The sequence below is a fragment of the Lytechinus pictus genome, chromosome 4 (genome assembly GCF_037042905.1).
Source record: "Lytechinus pictus isolate F3 Inbred chromosome 4, Lp3.0, whole genome shotgun sequence".
Lineage (NCBI taxonomy): Eukaryota > Metazoa > Echinodermata > Echinoidea > Temnopleuroida > Toxopneustidae > Lytechinus > Lytechinus pictus.
In genome coordinates, this window is record NC_087248.1 from 2052046 (window position 1) to 2069810 (window position 17765).

Genomic DNA, 17765 nt, shown 5'->3' on the forward strand with positions numbered 1-17765 from the left:
ATACAGACAAGGATGTGCATACTAATTTACTATACTGTTTTGTGAAATAATGCAAAATTTCTAAATGTCATAACTTTCTTATTTTACATCTGATTTTGATGAAATTTTCAGTGCTATGCTTGTTGGATTTTTCTCTTTTTATAATCTAATTACCTTTTTTGTTGGGGTGGACTTGTCCTTCAATACATCCATTCTCCCTAGAATTTCTGGGTTAAGATCCTCCAGTCTGAGTCAGCTACATGTACATGTATATTTCTGCAAGTCACCATTAGCAAGCCATCTCAAGGTTGTATCTAGGTGCAGTGCATACATATTACATGTACAGCTGTACTAAGGGGGGGGGGGGGGGGTGACGGGGTCATTTTTATTATTTGGCTACTGTACCAGTCAATTTGACTATTTTTGCCATAATGTTCTGAATATTATTCAGTTTTGTTTTCTTTGAATAAAAAATACCCAAAACAAAAACAAAAACATTTAGATATACCCTGTGATACATGTAGTGTTCCCTACAGTTTTGCAGGGGTGTGAGAGTTCAGATTTTTATCTGATTTCAGATTTTTTTTGTTTTGATTTTCAGCTTAATTTCAGCTTATTTTTGGCCTTCCTCTGTACAAAAAGTATGGAAGCTCTTTCTATTTCAGACTTTTTCAACACTCTTCAGCTTTTTTCAGATCTTTTTATTTGTGACCACTCACACCCCTGGTTTTGGCAGTGCAAAGTGCATACATGTACATGTAGTGAATTGCTAATGATAAAACTTAAAGATACCAGGTACTGGATTGTTTACCATTACCATATATCTCATGTAGGCCTAATATACAATGTACATGAATGTTTGAAACCAATTTTAGTAAAAACGTAATGGTATTTCAATTCTTGGAAACTTGTCTGGGTTGCTGAGGTACATGTACATGTACAATGTAAGAATCCTGACTATTGATAATACCAGCAACAAGACCCTTATTTGTACATACATGTATCTGTGCATGTTTTATGCGACATAATTTGCATTGACGTCACAATGAGTAACCAATAAATGTACTGTACATGTATGTAATTGATCAGCTATGCATTACTAATGTCTTTGGCCCGTATTCTGAACTTGGGTTTAACTTAAACTCAGGTTTAAAGTTGTGGTTTAAGTATGGATAGCCAATTGTTACATAAATCACTAACGGTAGAGATCATATTTCAGCTTACGTGTATTTGGCTCTCAAATCATTTATAATATGTCTAGGAAGTATAAATATTATCTTCACCACCGTTGAATCAGGAAAGAGCAGAGTAAACATAAGAAACATGCAACTTAATAAAAAAATTTGACACTTTTGGCTTCCCATAATTTTAGCACAGAGTTAGACCCATAGAGATATATACTAATAACGCTAGAGGGCGTACTTCGTCAAATCGCTGTGATTACGCGGAGACCGGCCGCCATTACTCGATAGGTCTTCGCAGCCTGCCATGCGCGTACAGTACCTATGGGCCATGTACTGTGATAGCACAGAAACGGAACAAAATGGTGACATATGAGCGCGAAAGCAAATGGAAAAGTTAAATAGTATTAAATGTACAGAATTACAGTTTAAATTAACAAAAAATCTAACGAAACTGAGAACAAAAATGCCTATATAGGAATATCAATAGTGCATAATAGGCCTATACAGGCCAATGATAGACATCCCCAATTGTTTTTGTTTTGGTCATAACATTTCGATACACTAATGTGACTGTTATTTTCTAATGATTTGGAAGGGATGAGTATTAAAAATAACATGTAGGCCTGGGCATATTGTTCTAGGGAGTCCTGATTAACAAATTTAACATGGTGTTCAAGTTTCATGACCTCAGAAATTTAGTCAAGAAAGCCTAACTTGGCCTACAGGCCATATAACAGTGTCTAATGCATTTGAGACACTGGCGGATCGAAGGGGGAGGGGGCAGAGCCAGCTTGTACCCCCCCCCCCAATTTTGAGAGGCACAGTTAAAATTTGTAATGTTAAATGCCGTTAAAACACAAGTGTACCCCCCCCCTTGAATTATCCACCCCCGGCTCCCCCTTTTGGAAAATCCTTGATCTGCGCCTGATCTGAGACACAATATTGATATAAAACACAATTGCATTTTTTCAAGTAGTTTCATAATAACCATGATGCTGATAATTTATTTCTTCATTTTTTAGAATATTTGTTATAATTTATTTTCCATACATACATGTATATAGATCTACCCATAGAAATCATATGGGCATAACTCCTTTTCCCCATGGATTTATGTCGATGTAACCGTCATCACAATAACTCGTGAGTCATAAAATTACTTTTTATTGATAGTATTTGAAAATGATTTACGCATTGGTCCAGTTAATTGATGAATCTATAAGTTATATGATTTAGATTTCCAATGTTGGCAACCATCAGATCATTTTAATTACTTTCTTACGTGCAAATCAATGTAGAAAAGTTTGTTGACAGCAAAATTTGCATATCAAAAACGCGCATGCAGTTGTACAATTTTGTAATGTACAGGAGGCCTAATGGGGGAAATTATGTTTACAGTATTGCCTTGCAAATAACATGATAAACAAATTACAATGCGTGTTTAACGCAACATAAAAGAGTTTCTCTTTGATTTTCTGGAAATCTAGACTTGACCCCCCCCCCCCCGGCTGAAATAATATACTGATGGCTGAAATACTCTGTTACTCTGTTGACATATCGCTGGTGTTTAATCCTTTGATTTGACACTTATGTGAACAAATCAAGGATCGAATAATAATTAAGGTATGGAAGAAGGAGGAGAGGAGAAGAAACAGAGCGGGAGTGAGTTATAATTATAATTTGTACTATACTACAAAGAATATTATTACTACAACTGAGTGTATAAAACCAATTGATAACAAATATCTTGAGATACATCTATTGCAATCCTAATAAAACTTAAAATAAAAAAGTTTTGCAAAATTGTGAGTACAAAAACCAAACATATCAAGCAATAATAGGCCTATTGTAAAACTGACAAATACTTGGAATAAGATAATACAATTATTGTTGGCTGTTGAGTGATCCTAATTTTAACCTCAAGTGATACCTGTCAGGGAGGGGTCCAGTCGAGCCCCCTGTACTTGTATACTTTTATTTTGATTGTGAATTTTCTTCCGGGTGCGTATGTCCCTTTAATTACACCCCACCCCCTAAAAAGCGAATAAAATAAACCGATTCTAACTTAAATAGAAGGGTATTAAAAGCAAAAAATTTTGAACAATTTCATTTTCGGTGCGATATAGGCCTGCAGATTTAGGGAATTTATCATGTTCCTATGAGAAAAAAAAATTAACAAGTGCACTGAAAACCCAATATAGTTTTACCATTGATGGTGTAACGGGAGGCTCACCATGATGTAAAATTAATAAGATGCCCTTTAAATACTCTATACTTGCTAATAAAATAGTAATCAAAGATCAAAACGCTTATACAAATTATTGTACATTTAAAACAAACTAGTATATACTTCATACAAATTAATGCAAGTTTCATGCAGTTGGTCATTTGATGCTCAATTTACAGGCCAACTGGTTTTTTTACGAGATAAGAATATTCATCTGTAAAATTGTAGAGCCTATCCGATATATATTACTTTGTATTATGTTTGAATGAAAAAAAAATGAATTGAGGTGAAGTGAAACGAATGGAGTTGAAATAAATTAAATTTACAAAATTATATCCATCATAAAAAAATTGGTCATGAGAACACGGAATCATGTGGACGAAGGAATGTGCCAAAAAAGCCCAAAGGCTGATGTATCATTAAAGCCAAAGATAGGGAAGTCCGGAGAAGATGGGCTAATTCACTGTCTTTTGAAATGATTGTCAAAATTTACTTTTAATGTTGTATGTTTAATTTTTTTCTACTTAGATATGTCATATTATCAATACTTACTGTTATTATCTATAGGCCTAGCAGGCATCAGTGGCAGGTAATCGTAAATACACTGTATAGAGAATTTCATCCCGAGAATCCAGATAAAAAGACAAATTAATAGCAGAATTCCCATGTAATCACACTAATAGTTTATTGAGATACAATTTGTCTTTCATATTTTTAATTGTAATGAGGTTGGATTCCTTTCTTCAAGATAAAAGCCGGAGACAGCATCCCTTTTCTCAGCGTTACAACGTACGAGCTATGTGTACATCCGGGTACTTTTGCGAATCTAGACCTATCGAGCAATGGCCGACCATGCTCCGCGCAATCACAGACGTTAAGTACGCGCGCCTATGGCGACTCCGCACTCTAATGTAATTAGTATACATCTCTATGGTTAGACCATGGTTTAATACAGTTAAACCTGACTTCAGAATACGGGCCTTTATAGTCTGCATTTTGCAATGGGTTTTATCCAAGAACTTGCGTGTGTTACGTACATGTATGGGACATTTCAAAGGCTGTTATGACCTGAAAAATAGTGTTAAATGACTTTAGATTGAATACTCTTATGATGGTACATGTACATGTAGATATCTAGAAGAATACCGTAATCGTGCAAAAAATTGTGACATATGACCTTGACTTTAATTTTTTTTTTCAAGTTGAGAATTCTCTGAAAGCATTTGATTTGACAACTTGTATTAAACTTGTGTGATAACAAGTCATAACACTTAGGTATATCAAAGGCAAGTTTCATGTCTTAAAGGCAAAACCCTTATACAGACTCTAATTAAACAAAGAACTCAACGCATTATGTATGGGACATTTTGTCCCCATACACTTTTCCCCATAATTTAAAAAATTCAAATAATTTCAAATATGGAAATAAGTAAATAACTGAGAGGTTTTTTTTCTTTTAAAATGTTCTAGTGCATATTTGATATAACTGAAAAGGAAATTAGCCATTTCAATAAAAAAAAATCTAGATTTTCATGTTTTCATGAATTGCTAAGGTACGGGGTACATGTATTGTGTTGAGTTTTTTCAAATTTTTCAATTTTCACAATTTTTTTTTTTTTTGCTTTAATCATTTTCAGTATTCAATATTTATCACAAATCAGTCTTTAGAAACTAAAGAAAAGGTAAATAAATCACTTTTTGGAGTGCATCTTAAAATTTGTTTCTCCATTCACTTTGTACACCAATTTGATATGCATTTCCCCATTGACATCGTGTACAAATGTCCCATACGTAACATCTGATGCCATGAACGTAACATTTTTTTAATTACCTGGTAAATCTTTATTAAAAAGTAAGATAAATTTTTGAAACATTTTGTGGAATAACATTTTCATACCGGTACTCAATAAATTACTGGTAGAACTTCCTACAGATGCAACAATACAAGTATTGTATTCTGAGAAATAAAGCTTCCTCAAAATGTTACATGTATATATGGTACATTTCATCCTTTGACACTTGAGACCTCATTTGCATATTGCATTAGGTGACACAACTATTTTCCCCTCAAAACTTTTGAGGGGAAAAAAGTCAAAAGTAATAAGCTGTTCAGGGGTCCATGTCCGTAAAAAGGATGTCTTTTTCAAGATAGGGCATGTTACGTACGTAACGTAATAAGGGTGTAAGAAACACTAAAATAATGAAAAAAGGGTATCTATTTCGCAAGGAAAGCTATGTGTTTAGGGTCAAATTTGTGAGGGTAAAAAGACTAAAATATTATATAAAGGATGAACTTTTTGCCCAACAGTCAACGCTACGTGTTTATAGTCTGATTTGGGTGAGGTGTGGGAGGTACCAAGCCCAATGATGTAGGTAAAGGTAAAACCGACGTCTGTGACATTGAAATATCGCTGTACTTGTTTTATAGGGGTTCAATTCAGGGAATACTTGCCAAGGGTATCGTTTTGTTTCCAATACTTGTTAAGGGTAGGGTTTCACATGCCAATACTTGAATAAGGGGTGCATTTTCAGAATGTGGAAAATGGTCGCGCATGGTATCCACTCGTCAATGGAAGTGCCCCACCCCCCCCCCCCCAGGACCATGTCCCACTTATGATTAAATCTCACAAGTTATGCTTTGATTTTCTATGAGTTTTTATAATTGTCCCATACAATGTAGGTTAACACCCAATTTACCAATTACGCAAATTACCGGTAGGTGCCCCACATATTTTCATAGTTTTCTTAATGACATTTTTAAATTCAACATTTGGGCTTTCTTATTTCCACCAAACATAACTTCTTAAAAAAATAGAGATGAAATTTTGTCTCCTCGGGTGACCTTTTCTTGGAAAATGCCTTAGATTTAGACCAGCATACTGTACATATATACATGTATGTACAGTATGTACCATCAACAGACACAAGTAACATTTCAGCGGGCCTTTTGGCCCTACATGTATGATGTTAAGTGTATTAACTTCAATAAATGTAACTACAAGTACAGTCATATGTAGGCCTACATGCTCATAATACAGGACTTAAACTTGGTATTCCCAGATTACATGTACATTGTGGCTTTATACTGTGAATTATAAAAAGGAAACTAAAAATTGCTCTTTAGTCTTTATTCTTAATATTGGAATCAGTTTCATGTTTTACTTTCCTTTTTGGCACATGATCATTATCCTTGTTTATCTTGTATTTTCTCCTTTCTTTTTTTCTTTTTTAATGGTTACGGACTGTAAACCCGGGGGGGGGGGCAGTCAAATGTATTGCTGTACACACGCGTGACCAAATTTCAAAAAAAAAACCAAACAGGTTTTTCTCCGTGTGCAAAACAACCCCCTAAACAAGTTGTCGCCAGAATTATGACCCCTGGGGAAAAAACATACCCTAAACATGTTTGGCTAGTCTTTAAAATAAAGCTTTGGGAAAAAAAGATACCCTTTACGTTTGACCCCGCGATTGACCAGTCTTTCAAAACCACCCTTTTTCTTGAAAATCAGTGTTTTTTTATACCCTTAACGAGTGCACGCGCAGCCCACTTCCAAAACTGAAAAAACACCCCTTTAAACGCATTTTTTTGGTCATGCGTGTGTACAACAATATATTTGACTGCCCCCCCCCCCCCCCCCGGGAGTAAACCTTCCATTGTCTGCAGCATGTACAGTATGTGTACGTGTACAGTGTAGACTGGATACACATTATAAAATACACTGTACATGTTCATCTCAAAGATGAACGTTGCTTCCATGTGAAGGTTTTTTTTTTTAATCTAGATTGATTTTCTATAGTCCCTTCTGGAAAGTTTGAACAAGTAATTACCGGTAACTGAAAACCCTCAACTTACACTGTATGTTTAGTTTTGGTAAATTGGATCCCAAAGGGTTTGACCCTAATACTCCAGGGGGGGGGGGCATAATGGCCCCCCTGTCAAATTTTTGTCGGTACTCCCTAACGCCTCAATATATCGAAATGAAATTTCATGACACACACACACCCACATATACGCATTTGAAAATGCTTGACGAAAAACAAAGAAATACTATTATTGAAAAACAATAAAATACACAAGTAATAATTACCACAAACTATCTTTTTCTTTCAGGAATTGATGAGGGAGTCATGAAAGACGTATACACTATACCAAAAATTGCCATTCCAGAGGCTTTATTCAGTGAGAAATACCAAAATCTCTGATTTCTCACAGAAATTAGCATATATTAATTAGTATTATATTTTTAATAAAAGAACTTTCTTAAATTTAACTATACAACTTTGTAGATTACATAATTCTTGACCCTTCTGCAAAATTTTGAGGCAATCGAGCAACCCATGGCTGAGATCTCGGGGGGGGGGGGGCTATAATGGCTCCTCCCTGGTAATTACAAGCTTTGAAATATTCTTTGAGTATTAGGGTTAATAACCGACCAATGCTATGAGAATACAACCTTTAAATAATGCACTTTCCCGTTTTCTCTTCATATTGTTACAATTATTTGCAAACTTTAATTTGTATTTACTGATGTTTAAATGAAATTTTTGTCTCTTTGTCTGTATATGTAATATCATTTTGTTTTGTTTTTAATGAATTGGAACTTAATAATTCTTTGTTAATTTATTACAGGCTGAAAGCTCACCAGAGGATCCATACAGGAACCACATTTAACTGTGATGAGGAAGGATGTAGCAAGGTATTCACTACACTCAGTGATCTTAGAAAACATGTACGAACACACACGGGAGAACGCCCTTATAAGTGAGTATACATACATGTACAATTTACAATTCGTTAGCTTCCCGCAAGAAGGGACTTAGGGTAATTTTATAATATGATTTGTATTTCTTTGTTCAACTATTGAAAGATTTCATCGGAGGCTATCCAGTGATGCAAAAATTATTTTGACATTTCAAGTAAAACTCAAAATATCAGCAAATAATTAAAAGGGGCATGAAATAATCCCTTCTTGTGAGAAGCCAACGGATTATTTTATAGAACATACTGTTCATGTCATGTATACATACATGTGTATCAGTTTCAGAGATTTTTTATAGAGGGAACGTGTTTTCTTGGCATGATATTTTAATGTGATGAAAGCACGTGTACGGAGGAAAGAATTTAAAGACCTAAAATAAAGACCTAACATAGAGACGAGTAACATAGAGACGAGTAGTGCTCAGATGCATTAAGCTTTTCCATGCATTGCAAATTTTCAGGGTCATTTTAAGTAAGTTGAACTTTAATAGTACATGTATGTTTACAAACAAACAGAAGAATTGAAGAAACATTATTTTAAAGAGGAGGAAGGAAGTGTACACAACTCAGTACAAACTACAATTGCATGAATTGCATTAATGCACAGTGCATGCAGTGCATTTTGGGAGCAAGTGTACAGTGTAAACATTACTCCTAGCAGAATCCATGTAGTCCCATAAAGTATGATTATTATAGTCTGTACACTGTATATTGTCGGAAGCACTGTAAAAAAGTAAAACTCATCAATTTTTTTGTCACAAGGAAGTATAAAGCCCAAGGTTTTATGATTGATTCTTTTAAAGATTTAAGGAAATGATAAGAGAAATTGACAGTGTACTGACATTTGACTTGAATCAAATAAAACTGATTTAATTGTACATACTGTACAACTGTAATATCGCATGGAGTTGAGTTACAACTTTATGTAGCCTTTAATTGAAGTGAGCAGGTGATTTCTTTTTGTTGGAAGTCCATTAGATTGAAAGCCATCGCAGTGATCACAGTATCCCTGTTTTTTAATGAATGAAAAGACAGGTGGATTGTCTAAACCCTTGGACTGTTAGTAACCTACTTGCATTCCCCTTTACTCATCCTTGTAAAGTAAATTAATATGTTCATCATGTCGAACCAGATGTCCGGCTCAAGATGAGCAAGTTTTGTTATTAAATTATTACTGCATTGACGTCATTTTCACACGTACATCACATGCATGTTCATTGTTGGAACTGGGTTGGGTCTTATGAAAGAAGTGCGCAGTTGGTCTGAGTTTTCTAATTTCTTTTTATTTTGTTTGTTTAAGAACACATTGGAATATTGGAATGTCACAGGTACATTTTACAATATTGTACAAAAAAAGTGTTTTTGTTATAATGTGAATGAACTTTTTTTAATTCACAGGGATTCTTTCACAACATGTGATTGGTGAAAGTTTTCTCATCTTGAAGCTAAATGTTTATAATTGTTGGTTTTTTAAAGTCTGAAAATGATAATTTTCTCTGTTACAGGAGTACTTTTTTTTGCTTTCCTTCTCGTTCATGTGCATTGATTTTTTAATAATTTTTTTGGTATTTTTTTACTGGGTTTGTTTCAAATGGATGTACACTGCACAATTCAACCCCACTCTACATTTAATGTCATGAATGTATATTGTACCGTGTAGCAGATTTTCACTTCTTAAGCCAAAATTAGCATCACTGAAACTACATGTACCCTGAACAACAAAAGTTCTACATTATGAACTATTCAAGAAAAGTTGTACTACATGTAACTGTATTAAGTTGTACTTGCACTGATGTTATAGCTGGTCATTATAAGTACTTGGTGTGTACTGGAAACTTGTGTACTTTAATTTTATTTTCACATTCTCTCAATTCATCTCCGCACAGGTGTGACTTTGTAAGCTGTGGAAAGGCATTCGTTGCCAGTCATCATCTTAAGACACACATACGAACCCATACAGGTAACTTTGCCAGAGTAGCATGTTCATGTAGTCCTCTCTTCTCCTCTCTCTCTCTCTCTCTCTATTGCTCTCTCTTGCATTAAATTGATAACAATGTTTGTGTAATGAAGTGGAATGTTTCCCAGTCAAGGTCCAAATTGTAAGTTTGATGATGTCATCGATGTCCAGGTGTATTGAACAGAAAGCCATGCATTCAGGGCAAAGAAACATCATTTTGTGGTCCGGCCTAATTAATTTTTGATGCAGAGCAAAAATTGAAGTAAAATCATATGAGATAGATGCATGGAAAGATTTCTGGAAAATCTCAATAAAAATCTGCACAAACTATGCCCATTTTAATATCACCATTATCTTGTTTCACGTCCAAAATGCGAGGACGATAATCTCTTTTCAATTGCTTCCTGAATTGACACGGTCACTTTGAACTTGGGGGTAGACTTAACTCAAAACCCACTTGTTGATATAAATGTGCATGTACCAGTTAGTGTCTGTTTGTGTATACACTGTACAACTGTTGATCTGCAAGTTCTGAGGGTTTTTTGCCTGCATTAATGATAATAATAATTATCCTTCTAGCACTAATCACTTTATGGAAACTCTCTGCTCTACACCAGCTTAGGCAGTGCAGGTGTTGCACGCTTCTGTGTTTCCAGGAATAGATTCCTGCCGGGTCCCCATTAACCTCAATTGCCGCAACAATGATATTTCTTGCTGAATAATTCTCTTGTTTCTCCAGGTGAGAAACCATTCATCTGCCCACAGTTCGGCTGCAAGCGTGCCTTCACCACACAGTACAGTCTCAAGAGCCATCAGAAGGGACATGAGAAGCAGGATGCTGCTAGTGGCTCCACGATGGAGGCCGATGGAGATCATCAGGATGAAGGGGAGGAGGAGGAGGGGGAGGCATTGGGAGGAGGTGATAGCCCTGGGGGTGATGGTGGAGATGGTGATGATGGAGATGTAGCTGAGAGCGGTAACGATGAGCAGTCCTTGGAAGAGCAAGTCGTTCAGGTAAATTGGTGACTTGATTGTGCAGTGCTGAATTCGTGGATCCATATTTCTACATGTATTCATGTTGCAGAGCCAGGATGTGAGTCAAAATCTTGCTCACCATGTTTATTTGGCAGTGTTTAGTCCACTTCCAGTGTTGGATTGCAGGAAAATGTCGACGGAAGCAGCAATGTGACATCTGTGGCCTGTTGCATAAAACTTTTGCCAGAAAAACTTTGGCAAATAAACAGAAACTGAGACACAATCAAACTTATACCATTGACAATAACACAGTGAAAAACTCTGACAACAAAAAATTGGCCAGAGTTGTTCTTATATGCAAGAGTCTCCTGAGCATATAATTTTACATGTGCAATAAGGAGATGATAGGAATTCATTTGGAGAGTTATAAAAAATCCCATACCTCACAAATTTTGAACAGCAGTTATTACAGAATATAGATCTGTAGGAAATTGGACTGTGCTATGATAACAATATACTATATAATCCTTCATAGCTTTGAGTATGAGCCTTGGTGTTTTATTCAGGAGTTTATCATATCATTCTCATTAATTTTGACTACAGGCTAGCAATGAGGTGGCTGCTCAGATACTTAACACATTGAGTGGAGTTCTTGGTATGGGTATATCTTCCTCCACTGAAGTCATCCAAGCTTCCTCTAGCGAAACACCAAAGGTAGGTTGGCTTATATGAACAATTTGACCGTAAATGTTTGCTGCTTCCAACAAGAATAACAGTATATAATACTTTATTGAGCACATCATAACCAAAGTAGTATTTTACAATGCATAAAGAAGATGATGTGATGAAAGAACATATGACCGGTATAATGAAATTAGTCAAGTACATGGCTACATGTATGTGGGTGCATTATATTAATAAGAAGAACTCCCTTTCCTACCCCACCCTCTGGTTATGGTCCATAAACATGTGTTGCCATGGTAATAGCATTTGTTTCTCAGATCACACTGTCACAGTAGGGCGGGGAAATAAATTACCATTTGTGTGTCTCTCTCTTACCCCTCATATTCTGCCTGTCAGTGTTTCTCATTTCTTACAACTCCACCTGTCTTATCCTCATTCTGCTGTCCCCTTCTCCCCCCCCCCCCCCCACTAATCCTGACACATGTTCATGTACTTGTCTGGACACCATTACACACTCGCTCTCAAAATTACATGTTTATTTTCAATATTTTACTTATCACTCCACTTTAACTTTGATAATTTATAAACTTGAAATACTTGCAGATTCAAGACATCACTTTAGAGAATGGTCAGCCGATTGTTTTACAGGCTCCCCCTATGGCTGCGCTCCCACCTTCCATACAGATACCCCAAGCTGAAACTCAGATGCAGGTCAAGCAGGAGGTCTCTAAAGCAGGTAAACAATCATCTAGACTGTATAATGCTGAGGGTCAAATGTCAAAGGTCATGGGGATCAAAGACTTGGGGGGGGGGGCTGATTGTGCATTTTTTGCAAATACATAAATTTTGTAATGTTAAAAGCTCTCAGTGCAATGTTTCATAACTTTGTTTTGAGTCTCTTACAGGCCTGAATTTTAGCTAACCAATAGAATGTAACAAATATTGAATCCTTAATCTAAAAGGACTATTATGTTCCATGGAATGTAATCATCCATGGTGGTTATTATCCATAAAAATAGAAAACAATTGGTAATATTTGACCTGTATCATCCACAGCTTCCACTGCCCAGACTGTGACAGTCCAAAATGTTCCTACTGGGGATGGAAACCAGAACCTTGTCATCACCATCAACCAGGGCGGCTCATCTTCATCAGCTCCTACCCAGCTGGTTATCACACCCGATGTCCTGCAGACTCTGGTGCCTAAACCACAAACCACTCAACCAGCGGCAGTTCAACAACCTGTGCAGCAATCTATGCAGCTGACTGCTAAAGTAAGAGGGGTGTTTCTAAATTGGGCCAGGGTAACTGGGCACATTGGAAAGCTCTGTAAACTCAAATGCCGTCTGAAAGTTCAGGTTGATTTGTCCAGGCAGTAAGCCTGTATGAATTCTTTAAATATGTATTTTGTATTAAATCTAAGCCTAACCTTAATTCTAATCATAACTATATATCTGTATTCCAACCCTCATGATTAGACAACTGATCAATTGAATATGGCAGGGGTTGAACTGTCAAATGTGTTGATTGAGTTAGCTGGCGCCCTTCTAAAGGCATGTTGGCAATAGTCGCAGGTTTGTCTTTTGAATTATTTTCTTGTCTGATTTCATATCAGTCTTCCTGATATGGGCAATCTAGCTAATTAGAAGTCAAAGATGATGAATGTATAACAGGTCAAGGTTTTGTTTCTTTTTTAAAGTTAAACCAAGGTATCAAAGTTCTATGAGCCAGGTCCATAATACAGACCTGCCAACCAGTACCATTTAGCCGTATTTAGTACGTTTTTGCAACCAAAATACGGCAGTACGTTTTTTTTTTTTTTTTACAAAATCGTAATTTATTGAGAAAAATCATCTCTATATGTCTCTATTTCATAAAACGTACACAAATATGGTTATTAGATCAATGTAATTTCAGGTAACTTGTTTTTTTTTCAATCATTTTGTAAAAACCAGGGTGAGATATACACAAGTTTCAATGGTTTTTTTTTTCATCTGCAAGAGCAGTGCGCATTTTAGCTTGCATGCAGCTTGAGCGCCGTGATGGGCGAGTGCGCCAAGCATTTTATTATGAAATACACTTTTTTTTGGAAAAATACAAAATATTTATCTCACACGGTAAAAATACTGATTTTTTTGTCAAAATACTGATTTGGGGGGATAAGAATACTGAAAATGCAAAATACAACTTGGCAGCTCTGATAATACTAGATTTGGAACTGGGGATGATTGGCCACCCACAAAACAGAGTGGATAAAGAAACCTGAACTGCTGTCAGGTTCAACACAAATTTGAATTTGGAATGAAGAAGAGTAGGAGAAATTGGAAATGTTTTTGGTATATTTTTTTCTGTGATAACAATCATGTTTTGAAGCATGTAACTGATAGGTAATTACCGTTATGTTCTATTTTGGTTTTTTTTAAATATTTTTTTAAACAGTTACAACAACCTGCTTCCGCATCCAGTGCTACCACCAATCCACCTAGCTCAGTAATTCAACCTCAGATGCACCCTCAAGTTCACTTCATCACAGGAGGTATCGCCACCGACGAACGGACTTTGACAGTAGCGCCGCCTCAGCCTCAAGCCCCACCCCAGGTCATTCCTGCACGTCAGCATCCAGCCCAGCCCACTGCTTTACCAGTCTCAATCACTCCCCAGGGTGGCATTCAGATCTTAGGTGGATTACCCCCTGCAGGTGGTACCTTGGTGCAGACACCTGGTGCCACAGGGCTTTCCAACACCTATCTCATCCCTCAGTACTTTACAACCGGCAATCTAGTCGGTGCACAGATGGTACCACTAGAAATGGCTCAGGGTATGGGCATACCCCTTCAAAGTGTTATAATGCAACCACCCCAGCCCCAGCTAGGTACCTTACAAACACAGCTAAATGGTACAGCCATGTCTACGGTTCCAGCAGGACAGCATATTGTATACCAAGCACCAACAGTGGCCAATGCTGCGCCGACCTCAACTGTTAATACAGTCAAGTCGATTCCTGCAACGCTTGCTGAGACCCCTAACTTGATACATGGTCCACCAAGCACAAGCAGCCAGCTTTCAGACGATGTCTTCTCTGCTCCATCTGCCGACGCTGTTTCAAGTCGGGAGAAAAACCATGATGTACCAGTTGTGCGGGCTCCAGAAAGAAGCAACAGTTGTTCAACAGAAGCCTTCATCAATGAACTCTTGAGCAGCGATGTTTCCCAACCGCTTGATTACTCCCAGCCTCTCCTATCTGAGTCAGGAGACACTTCCAAGATTTGTAACAAATGTAGTTGTATGTGTGAGTGCGACTGCAAGCATGAAGTCAGGTCCCAGATCAGAAACATTGAAAGTATACTATCTGGCATGGTAGAGGATCAGAGTTAGCACTTCTCAGCTTCCCATATCTTCAGTATTTGCAATTGTTAGATCCTGTCTTCAAGTTATGTCCATAAAAGCTATACCACCTGTAATTCTGAGGTGTTTGAGTGCAGACTTGCACTATCCCAGCAAGAAACTTGACAAAATATCACTTTATTTCAAGTTGCTGAGATATATTGATATCTCAAGCCAGTCTGTTGGTGTGTGACTGCATCCACTGTGAACTAATTCTAGGGTATTTTCCCCGAGAGCCAAAAAAGAAAAGTGAAAAAGAATGGCAAATATATATCAAATTTCACTGTGATATATTTTGAAAAATTTATTTTCACTTTCCTGGCGTTTGTACTTTATTTGTTTTTTTTTGTCCTCTGGAATTTTTGTAAAATATATTTTCTGGCATTATTATATTTTGCAAATGATTATAAACAAATGCAAAATATAAACTTCAACAAAAATATGGTTAGTCCTATACTACATTGTACAAAGCAAGGTGTTTGTTTATATTTACAATCCTATCTATGCATAGACCATGAGAACAAAATAAATAGGTCTCTCTATCCGCCATTGTCAATATTTCAGATGTCTTACAAATCATTTCCATTCTCTTAGCTCTTTCTTGCCATCACTTTTTCTAAAGACTATTATTTTCTTTGATATTGAAATTTCTGGTGCATGCAAAGATGATTTTTAAAAATGAAATCAGCAAGAATTGATAATGTTCTATATTTAGAATCATATCTTGTGTATGCCAGAATTTCTGTGATCCAAAGCCTTTTGATGAGTTTAGAAAGTGAAAATTTTTACTCAATAGTTGACTTAATGCTTATCACTTTGTCTCCTGATATGTTCTGTTTAAAATTGATTCTTTTGTTATAAGTAATTCAAGATTAGTGTATGCATTCCTCATACTTTATTTTGTTGTCCTTGAAATCATGTTTAAATGGGAATATGATGATGATGATGATGATGACGGTGAAACTTCATCATATTGCAACATACATGCTATCTATTAAGGTACCATGATATTTTCTTGTGTGATATTTGCTCCAGAATCCTTCAGTTTTAATCTTTACAGTATTAAACCAAAATCCAATCATAAGTTCCCTATTACATGTATTCAGATAAGTCAATTTAGGGCCCCGTCTTACAAAGAGCTACGATTGATCTGACTAATCTCAAGTATACGGAAATCCATCGATGTCATAATTTTTTCTTCAGGAAATTTGCACAATGTCCTTTGCAAACAAAAATAAGTTTACTGAAATGTCAAGAAAACTATGAATCGACATCGTATATAGAAAATACGTTAAACAAACATGCACTTTATATGTTGAAACTGCTGGCTTTCCATAGTTGTGGTTGATTGGATCAATCGCAATTCTTTGTAAAATGGGGCCCTGGAGCAATCATCACTTTAGCAAATATCAAGGGAGCATATCATGAAAAGACTAGTCAGATGTTAACCCAACATAGCCGGACACTAGTGCTTCTCGACCAACATCTGGGCCCCGTCTTACTATGAGTTACAATTGATTCGATCAACTTCAACTATGGGAAGCCAACAATGTCAACATCTAAAATGCATGTTTTTTCAAAATGTTTTCTACAATGTAGATATGATGTATATTCATGCATTCATCATTTTCTTAAAAAAATTATTGTGCTCTTTGTTTACAAAGGACATTGTGCAAATTTCCTGAAGAAAAAAATTATGACTTGGATGGATTTCTACATACTTGAGGTTGATCAGATCAAACGTAACTGTTTGTAAGATGGGGTCCTGATCTGACAAATGTTGATGAATTGCTCTCCTGGTTGCCATCTTCTTCAGGTCTAGACCAATTGAAGAATTACTCTATGAATGTCTGGCCGAAAATGAGAGAGTTTGGATTTGCCGCAGATTGTCCAGTTTCTCAGAGAGATGATTGATATGAGATCCACAAGCTTCCAGGAAGCAAAGAGAAAAATAAAAGGATCCCATAGGATAACAGTCGTATTCTGGTAAAATTTGCCATCCAAAAGTAATTTCATCGAAATCATTGATTTTGATTGACTTTTGAATGCGTGGTAACCATTGAATGGTAAAGCCATTATAATATTATGTTTGCTTATTTTGTATGCAACTGGGCCAATATTGCTATTCCCATCGAGATGTGGCTGGACCCATGGTACTTGCACTGCAGAAGATTTATTATAACTTACCATATGTTATCTACCACTGAATCCTCAACTTCCATTGGTTGCTTAGCCCTGTTACCTTGGTAGTTGCAACTGGATGGCAAAATTACCATGAAGGCAACTTTAAGCTAGGAGAGAAAAGACCATGAGATTATTAAAATAAAGGCCATGACAAATAATAAATTTTAAATCTTTGGATCTAACTTTACCCTATGATACAGGTCGTCATTATTGAAGAAATCTAGCAGGGCTTCACAGATATCGGATCAATTGTCCAAACTATGTACAACTATTTTTGAGTTAAATTATAAATTTGCTATTGAGGAGGATAGGTTTACCCATTGAATATGATTTGATTTCATTCTTTGACATATTGCTGATAAACCCATGCCTAGACATGGGACTCATTAGATTAACCTGGGAATGTGCCCTTGTAGTCGGTATTAATTAATC

At 36.3% G+C, this 17765-nt stretch overlaps 1 protein-coding gene across 1 annotated transcript in view; it reads left to right on the plus strand.

The window, feature by feature from the left end:
- The window catches only part of LOC129259187 (metal regulatory transcription factor 1-like), a 21857-nt gene extending 5843 nt beyond the window's left edge, over positions 1-16014 (plus strand). The window contains exons 2-8 of the mRNA XM_054897489.2: positions 8021-8152; positions 10036-10109; positions 10846-11120; positions 11685-11795; positions 12369-12501; positions 12822-13039; positions 14205-16014. Coding sequence (XP_054753464.2) covers positions 8021-8152; positions 10036-10109; positions 10846-11120; positions 11685-11795; positions 12369-12501; positions 12822-13039; positions 14205-15140 — 1879 coding nt within the window. The 3' untranslated portion in view covers positions 15141-16014. The remainder of the gene's footprint in view (positions 1-8020; positions 8153-10035; positions 10110-10845; positions 11121-11684; positions 11796-12368; positions 12502-12821; positions 13040-14204) is intronic.
- The last annotated feature ends 1751 nt before the right edge of the window (positions 16015-17765 follow it).